This window comes from Lygodium microphyllum, chromosome 17 (genome assembly GCF_053477565.2).
Source record: "Lygodium microphyllum isolate KBCC chromosome 17, Lygodium_microphyllum_v1.1.10, whole genome shotgun sequence".
Lineage (NCBI taxonomy): Eukaryota > Viridiplantae > Streptophyta > Polypodiopsida > Schizaeales > Lygodiaceae > Lygodium > Lygodium microphyllum.
In genome coordinates, this window is record NC_141151.1 from 26697060 (window position 1) to 26706748 (window position 9689).

The 9689-nt window shown below is 44.8% G+C and overlaps 1 protein-coding gene across 1 annotated transcript; it reads left to right on the forward strand.

The window, feature by feature from the left end:
* Positions 1 to 304: 304 nt before the first annotated feature.
* LOC148021717 (exocyst complex component EXO70I-like) lies at positions 305 to 4642 on the forward strand. The gene has a single exon (XM_087697235.1). It carries the CDS (start codon positions 979 to 981, stop codon positions 3490 to 3492), a length of 2514 nt encoding a protein of 837 aa, XP_087553361.1. The 5' UTR covers positions 305 to 978; the 3' UTR covers positions 3493 to 4642.
* The last annotated feature ends 5047 nt before the right edge of the window (positions 4643 to 9689 follow it).

Genomic DNA, 9689 nt, shown 5'->3' on the forward strand with positions numbered 1-9689 from the left:
TAGCTTCTGTACATCATTTAAAATATACTTTATGTGGGTCAATTATTTTCAAGCATTAGAGCAACAACTAAACTCTAGCGAAATGCTCGAAAATAAACATGCGTTGCAACATAAACGAAACTCTTGTAAAATATTTAAGACCAAGCACACGAGAGTATAGACACGTAATGTCATTACCTCAAGATAAGGCACTATGAGATAAGTACAAGGGTCTATGACACGTAATGCTATGAGCTAAAGATAAGTGCCAGCGAAAAACAAGGATTTGCGTCTGTTTTCTATCACCTGGTTGCTATCAAAAACAAAAATCGGCCCGTAAGCTCTCATTTTCAGAAAGGGACACTGCAAATTTCCACTAATGCGTAGTGAAGGCATTAATCTCATTTAACTGGCGTATGAACACTTCTTAAGCTGTAGCCGGCAGGAAGGCGGATAATTCTGCAAAGCCGGGGCACTTCATTTTATTTGAGAAAACCAGCGAGTAAATAGCCGTAGAGAGCAGCATCAAGGCCGGCCGGCTCCCCCGCCTCCACTAATTTTAGACGGCTGTGTCGTTTTCCTACGATCATTAGGTTGCTAATCGGGTATTGATCCCGTTACTGCCTGCATCTGGGTTCTTTGCATTGCCTGAGGCCTCCTGATCTGCAGACCCTTCTTTCGGATCGCAGAAGAGACGGTGCACCCCACGGGCCACATGTGAGAGGCTGGTTGTTTTTGCAGTTGTTAGTTGGTTTTACTAGTGCTACGCCGATGGTTGAGACTCGAGAGAGATAGATATATGAATCTGATCTTGCAATGTGAGATTGCAGGGCTTCAACATAGAACGCTTGTGTTCTTACAACAAGCAATTACTCCTTACTTGCATCGCTTTTCCCTCTAATTCTCGCAGTCATCAAGCTTTTGCAGTATTTCCTATAATCAGTCCTTCATCACCGTCCAAATTATTGATCACCCAGCAGGCAAATCGATGCGGTATTAATGGAGCTCGAAGAAGATAACGACACCAGCCATTCTATCGACTTGATTCGTCCTCGGCCTCATCGGCCGCCCTTCGCATTCACTGCCAGCGCAAGCAGCAGGAAGCTTCACCATATGATGAGAAAGGTCAGTAGCATGCGTTTGAAGCGCAGCAAGAGTCCAGTCTCTCCGCTAAATTTCGACCAATCCCTGCCTTCTAATTCTGATAGCTCCATCAGTATTAGCTCTTCCTGGAGCAACGACTCGTGTAGCAGTAGCAATCAAGCTGCCGCCATAGCTGCCCATTACTTATCTGGCACCACTCCCCTCGATTTATCCTCATCATTCTCAGCAAATGATCCTAGACTACATCTTATAGCCGGTAGTGCTGTAGACACTGTCAGCGATGGCAGCAACGGCGATGAGCGCCATGTCAGGACAACGCAGCAATGCACTGCATCTGTTCCAGCAATATCTCCTTCTGATCATCGTGGCAATGCCAAACCAGACACGATCCATGTCAGTACCACCCTTCTGCAATCCAGAGACAAGCTAAGGAGCTCCATGCACGAAGCCCGCGAGCTTGAGGGGAGAATACATGCTTGTGAAGCGACGATAACTGGCATGGACGGCAGGATGCCTGCCCTACAGCTGGCAATGGCGCCTCTGAGGACAGATTCGACAGATGCAAAGAGGCTGGACGAGTTCATAGACCAAGCCACAGGGCCGGCCATGGCGGTACTGGAGGCTTTGGTGAAGGTGAGGCACCTGGCACCGTTGATACACAGGGGGCCGATCGGGATGGACGACGAGGATGCGGCCGTGGGGGCGTACATGGAGCAGGTGAGAAGCTTGGAGAGTGCGGTGGCGTTCCTGAAGGGCAACACGTGGCGGGCCGTCCAGGTCCTGCAGGAGGCGGTGGAGATACTGGGGGAGAACAAGGTGGTGGATCAGCTGACACTGTACACGCTGAGGGAGATTCTGGGGGAGGTGAGGGTGAGCAGCCATCGGAGCCAGCTGAATGTGGGCAAGCAGCTGCTGGAGAAAGCGATGGAGCACATGGAGGCGGCATTCGGCAGGCTGCTGAAAGAGGAAGGCGGGGTGGTGGACCTAAAGACGGCCATGGCCGCCGAGGGGGCCGAGGCTACCCCTTCTGCATCACCGCCACCGGCTTCTCGCCCAAGTTATTATATCCTGCAGGATATGGCAGCCACGCTCTGCTCCCATGGCCGCCTCAAGGCTTGCCTGTCCATCTACGAGAGCGCCAGACGCGAGGCCCTGCGAACCAGCCTTCGCTCCCTCGGCGCACAGGCCAAGTACCTCCGACATCACACGCCAGCCGCCATCGACCGGCTGGGCTGGGAGGTCCTCGAAGACCACATCGCCACGTGGACCTCCCAGCTCCGCGCTGTCGTCGGCACGCTCCTGCGAGCCGAGCGCCAGCTCATCACGGGGCTCTTCTCCGCGCACTGCAGGCGCCAGCAGGAGTGGGAGGAGTGCTTCGGACGGCTGGCCCTGCGGGTGGCCCTCCAGTACTGGGCAAGGTTCGGGAGGGCTGTAGCGGGGAGCCGAGAGGAGCCGCAGAAGCTGTTCAAGCTCCTGGACATGTACGAGTGCCTGCAGGAGCTGCTGACGGGGGGGCGGCAGCCCGAGGTTCTGGCAGGAGCGGCGAGGCGCCAGCTGGTGGGGCTGCAGGCCGAGGTGGCTGGGGCGGCGGGGAGCGTGTTTCGGGCGCTGGGGGCGTACGTGGAGGCGGACGGGGGGGAAGTTGGGCGGGCGGGGCGGGACGGGGGGGTGCTGAAGCTGAGCAGCTACGTAGTGAACTACCTGAAGTGTCTGTTGGGGGAGAGCTACAGGCCGCTGCTGGAGGAGGCCTTGTCGACTACGACGTCTGATCCGGCCGACGTGGCGGCGTCCGCCCGCCAGCTCATGCAGGCGCTGGAGCGGAACCTCGAGGCCAAGGCCCAGCCGCTGGCCCAGGACCAGGCCTCCCCGGGCCTGGCCCACCTCTTCCTCATGAACAACCACTGGTACATCTACACCCGCTGCAAGGGCACTCCTTTGGCCGCCCTCCTGGGCGCCCCCTGGCTCAGGCACCACAAGGCGCGCGCCGAGCGGTCCGCCCTCCTCTACCGCCGCGAGGCCTGGGGCTCCCTCCTCTCCCGCCTCGGACGCGACGGCCTCGGCCTCAGCTCTGGCGGCGGAGGCGCGGCACGCCAGCTTCTCCGCCAGCGCATCGCCGACTTCGAGGCCGACTTCCAAGCCCTTTGCCGTCGCCACCGAGCCTGGAGCGTGCCCGACCCTGTGCTTCGGCACCAGGTCGGCACCGTCATTGTTCAGTCGTTCGTGCCGAGCCTCCAGGCCTTCTACCACCAATTTGAGGCCTTCCTTCCTAAGCCTGACGGCTTTCAATACCATCCTTCCCGCGTCCATCGCATGATTGCCTCTCTCTTCGATCTCCCCGACGCCGATGTCCCGGCTTCTCCTCCGCGATCAGTAGCACCACCTCCCACCAGGCATCGTTCGTTTAATTAGCATTTGCGTGCCACCGACTGTTTAACGCTCCCCCCACGCGCCCCCCAAGCCCCACACCCGTTAAAATTTTTGCAGATTGTTAGGCTAGGTATAAAGGCTTTTGTCTTACACCTTAGCTATTTTGGCTATCTACGAAGGCCTTTATCATATACCATAACCATTATGTCCCTTGTGGCATGTCCATTTTAGTGTAACTTGGGGGAAGAGCTTCGAGGGCGATGCGCAGAAACAAATCATCAAATTATCCCATCAGGGTTCCTTTGATGGTCATCATAACTACGTGAGAAGCTACCGAACTAGGTTTTACATAGCTCCTTCAAATCGATCTAAGCTTTCTTCCTCATCACAAGCATCAAATGACCTCCAAAACATCAAGACCCATGCCACTTATTCTTAAATTTTTGACATGAGACCTATCCAATTTAAAACACAAGAACTAAAGTATCGATGTCTCACTATGCTTTAGAAAGGAAGGCGCCAGTGCAAAGTTTTGCAACGATTACCAGCCCTCTTACCTTGTCACGTGTGGTTTCTTTTTCTTATTGTCAACTATTATATGCTTAAATCTCATTCAGTATTATCAATAATCACCCATTGGGAGGAGACGATTCTCCCCACATTTTCTCCAATACCTCACTTTGTAATATTTGTCCATTCAAGTGGCCACCATTCTCAAAGATTGCACAATCTATGAACCTATTTTCGTTTGGCTTTTTGCTTTACTACAACACTATAGATTGTATCAAATGCTTTAAGCTTTTGTGACTCTATAAATAAGATAGAGCAATATCACAACTATACGGACGATAAGGCAAAGGGCTTTAGGAAATAATACATTTGGTGGACCGTGTTCATGAAGTGGATTATATGGCTTTAGTAGGTTTTTGACATGAATTTAAATAGTGAATGATAGTCAAAGGATTTGACAAAAGTGTACACGATTAATACTCATGATTTACGTCTCGTGAGGCAACTTGGACATGGCTTGCAAAGGCATACCTCACATGACATTGTTACATTAATTCAATTGAATTACCAAAATGAGAAAGTATGCCATCTAACATGATTGGAGCTGAATATTTGTGATTAAACATGGTACTTGTTGGCTCCCTTTAGGTGGCTTGTACATGTATTTTTCCATTACATGATCACGTGGATGTTAGATGAAGCTCCAATCAAAAATATGATAATTCAAACACCAAAGGGAAGTCGTAATAGGCTTGTCCAAAGAAAGGATACTTTTTTGGGAATAAACTTTTTGGGTTTATAAGGCTGGTTACACACTGCCATTGCCTGCCCAATCTGCAGCCAGTTGGTGGACACAGGAAAAGTTGACTTGGGCAGTCACTTGTCCACCACTTGCTTACACACTGGGCGGTTGGCCCGCCACTTGCTTACACACTAGGTGACGGACACTTTTTGTGGTGTCCATCCATCTTCCATCCACAATCATTTACATACCGGCCACCACCTATGCACCGGACACTTCCCGAATCACATGTAGATGAAGGGACGCTATGGATGTTGATCATTATTGATATAATAATTATTATTTGAATACATGATTAAACACAATCATTGATGCTAGATTTTTAAAAATGACTAATAAAACTTTAAAAAACAATTAATAAAACTAAAAGCATTACAAAACTTTTAAAAAATCGACTAATAAAACTAACACAAATTAGTAATGAGAAAGAGAGCAGGGGAGTTGAGCCCCTTCATTGTACTGATCAGACATGGCTCTACCCAACTCTCTGGGGAAAGGTGGAAAGAGGGAAATTTTATTAGCACACCCCTCTTTCCACCTTTCCACCTGCAATGCAGATGCTATAGAAGTTTACTAATCGTTGTCTTCATCATTGATTTCCTCCGCGCAGAGTCAGAATAACTAAAGATTGTTCTTACATTTGTGTTCTCCCTCTCTTGAAACATGGCTCGAGCAACGTTGTCTCTTCGAGATGCTCCCCCAGGATGGCTTGCCCCCCAAGTTGGCTCCGTTGATTGAGCTCTTTGTATTGCTTGCGTGGTACCTATGTTTGTTAGCGTAGCAACCTCTGCTAATCCATTCCTCAAACTATTTTGATAGTCCATGTCTTGACGAGGTGCATTACTTTCTCTCTCAAGTTCCGCTATCGATTCACGTATCCATGCAGCATCATCAAAACTACCTCCTTGCACAATGCATATATTATGTAGAACAAGGCATGTTGCCACCATCTTCGGAACATTTTGTAAAAGCATGTCACATCTCTTCAACAATATATGAAATCACACTTTAAGGATGGCAAATGATGTTTCAACTAGCATACGAGTACTTGATTGTATGTAATTCCAATAATAACATTCCGGAGATGGTCCATCCTTACTACCCTTTAAAGGAGGAAGCATCCAAAAGCATGCATGATAAGCACAATCACCTAGTAGATAGTATTGTCTCCCAGATCTTTGTTTGTGTATCATTTTCCTAGATCTGAACATTGAAAAAATTCCAATCTTGCATAGAACCTGCCTAGCCAATGCCATAGTCCCAAACAACGCAATCGGCTGCCACATTGATCTATAGAATGATTGAGTGGAAGCCCTTCCTATTAAAATAATCTTTGCGGTTCTCTCTTGGGGAAATGATGGGTATATGACTACCATCTACTACACTAATAACATACCGTATACCTCGAAGGAGGGCCTGAAATGCATTTGCATATTTTTTCATTTGTTGTGATGTTGGCTACTTTATGTACATACCATGCAATCCAAATGCAGCAAGTGCATCGCAAAAGTCCAAAACTGCCAACTATGTAAACGAAGTTGAGATCACTTCGTACAAATCAGCTATAAGTTTCAAATTTGAGCCCCTCGCTAGGCAATGCAGGGCCACACTGACCTGCTTCTTGAGAGGTATTTCTCTTCTATAGTTCTTGTTCTTGCATTGCATTTGTGGTGCTAACTTCACGAGAACAAGATATTCAAACGTACTCCTACTAACTCATAACCTACTTTTAAACATTTAGTTTGAATAACTCCCCAGAAGCCCCTGCTCCATAAAAGTTTGTAGTCTTGGATAGGCCCAGCATGTCCATCGATTGTGCCTTCGTTGACCTATCCTAGCTCGACGTGCAACATAACCTCAAGCCATGTACTCCATAAAAGTATGCAGTTGCATATTGTCATCATCCTCATCATCCAAATCACTTAGCAATAGCTAGAACATTGCCATGATAGCAACTACAACACTGACGACACACATTATCAGAAGACTTTCATCGTCCATTCACCTATGAAAAGTTTTGATGAAAATTTATGAGACAATTGAAGAGAGATGTATAAGTACATAAGTACATAAGTACACTTTTAAAAAAAAAATTTAAGTTTCAAATTCATCTATTGTTGAAACCATCATTCCTTTTTAAGACTTTTGATTACATCTAACTAACCAGATACAGAGGAGGCAAGTGTATCCATGATAACGAGCTTGTGCTTTTCAAATGCTTTCTTTTCCTCTAAGTTTTCTTTTTGGTTGGCTAACATTGATCGGGCAATGCTAGCCATGTCACTGAGAGACTTCTCTATCTCTCTACCCTTCTTATTGTGTGCTCCTTGGTTGGTTGTTTGATCTTTCTCGATCTTCGAAGGCTCATTGTAGCCAATGTCTTCCTGGGTGTGCTCACTTGGATCATTGAGACTAATGTAGTGTTGTCTTCTGGAGAAGACAACCCACCAACAAATGAGGCATGTTCATCACTAACAACATTGGCACGATTCCACATATATCAATCCACAAGATCATACCATTGTGACAAAGGATCTTGCGATCATTGCCTGATATGGCATTGTGGGCCTTATCCTTTCTATATGACTTCTATATGACTCATAGACGCATCCCCAACATTTTTTCTGCATGCCTCACCATCTTTGTCGAACTTCCAAAATAGCAATGCTAGCTGTGTAGCTATCTTGGACCATATATGCACTCCTTCCTTCCTTGCCTCTAAGAACTCCACACTCATGGATCCTTGGATGTGAATGAGTTGTATTGTCCATGCATCCTTCCACTGAGCAAACAATTTTTTTATAGTTGTTGAATGATCTTGTGTCTCGGGTGCGTCATCCTGATTCTACTCTTTCCGTGCTCTCTTTGGTTTAGGAGGTTTTGGTGCATCCAACTCCGATGAAGTTCACCACCATGGACACTGCTTGTTGGCATTCTCGGAATGTGGCACCATTGGTACTTGGGTCTAAACCATGTCAACCTCATTATATGTGTCCTGGATTGCATCATAAGAACTTATCGCTTGCAATTCTTATTGTAGTGGTGCCGAGGGACCATGTTGAGGACTATGTGGAATTGGACGAAGAATTATATTATTGTGTATTGTTATGGGTCCCTCTATACCTAACTGTCTTGGTCGTTTGAACGATGTGAATTGAGGAGGACAATGATTGACCAAAGGAGGGCGGTTTGGAAACACATTAATAGGAATACCGCAAGCCACACTATGGCTTGGAATGTGGCTTCTAACACCCACACTTTGGCTCGAAAAGTACATAAAGTCATTACTACATATTGCATCATGGCTTATTTGAGACATAAACTGTTAAAACTCCTCCATGGGAGTGCTCTCTTGAGAATCCATTGAGCTCCACCTTATGCATGAAAATTGATCCATTATTTACAATATATGAATGGACATACAAGTTTATTATTCTGTACATAATTGATCCATTATTGTTCTTTACGTAACTTTATGAGACAATCCATATACAAGATCATTCTACGCATAGCTTTATGAGACACAAATTCACATTCTATGCATAACTTTATTGCTATTTATGTGGCTTTATGAAACAATTTGTGCATGCATAATTGCCGAATGCATAACTTTATGAGAAAATATCAATATATGCATAATAAGTGCACGCATAACTTTGCAGGACAATCTATATACATAACCATTGTATAATTACAGTTGTTACATACCCGAACACGGCCACCCAAGTCCACCAACACAGACCAATATTACAAGTCCAATACGAAAAAAGGACTTAGTGTAAACATATTCAAATGAGCTTATCAATGTATAATTAGATCCTATTCATCAATTTGGATGTAAGGTTCTACTTTGATATGGTCAAACAATTGTATCTAACTACCAAACTATGAACTACAAAGTTAAAGTAGCTTTTATTGAAACTAACTACAATATGTCAAAACTTGTCAAGAAACTAGAATCTACATATGTTTTTACAAAAACATAATTTACTTTGTAAATAGCTAATTTGAGCTTGGTTATACCATAATGCCACCAATCTAATCCAAACATATACTTTTGCATATGCTTTTTTAGTACATGACTCTTATGAGGATAATGCAATGCATACATTACACAACTGACAACCTTTCAAAAGCATTAATAATTTATGAGCTTACAATTATGATTTTGCATGAATACATGATACTTGCAATGATTTCAACCCTATACCATACAAGACCATAAATTATCAATTGAAAAAGGTTTAGGGTCCGTAAGGAAAAATGAGTCTCCCTTGAGTTACAAACTTTCACAGAGTAAACAATTAGCCTCGCCATTTGGAGCTATAAATACATGAAGCTTATGAAGATAATGCAATGCATACATAAATCACAACTATGAACCTTGCAAGGCCATAATGACTTAAGAACTTATGATGATGATTTTGCATGAATACATGATACTTGCGATGATGATGCCATGCATAAATGATTCACAAGCATATATCATAGAAGATCGTAAATTATTTATGAACTTATGATGATGATCTTGCATCAATACATGATACTTGGGATGCTCATGCAATGCATAAATGATTTCAACCCCATATCGTACAAGACCATGAACGAATTTCGAACTTATGATGAGTTTGCATGGATAGATGATTCTTATAACGACAATGTAAATGCATAAATGATACACAAACCCAAACCATACAAGACCACAAACTTTCACAAGTAAAACATAACTGCAAATACACAATTCTTATGACCTATGAACTTTCATGTAAAAGAGTTGAGAATATAAAAGATCCATACATGATAGGTATCATGATGATGCAATGCATGCACAACGATTTATAATCACATGCATGAGACCTAAAGAAAATTCTTATCGAATCATTTCTTGAATCTAGCATAAACTTTACTCAAAGCACAAAACATAATG

Coding starts and splice junctions, on each gene's coding strand:
- LOC148021717 (XM_087697235.1), top strand. CDS start 979: ATGGAGCTCGAAGAAGATAACGACACCAGCCATTCTATCGACTTGATT.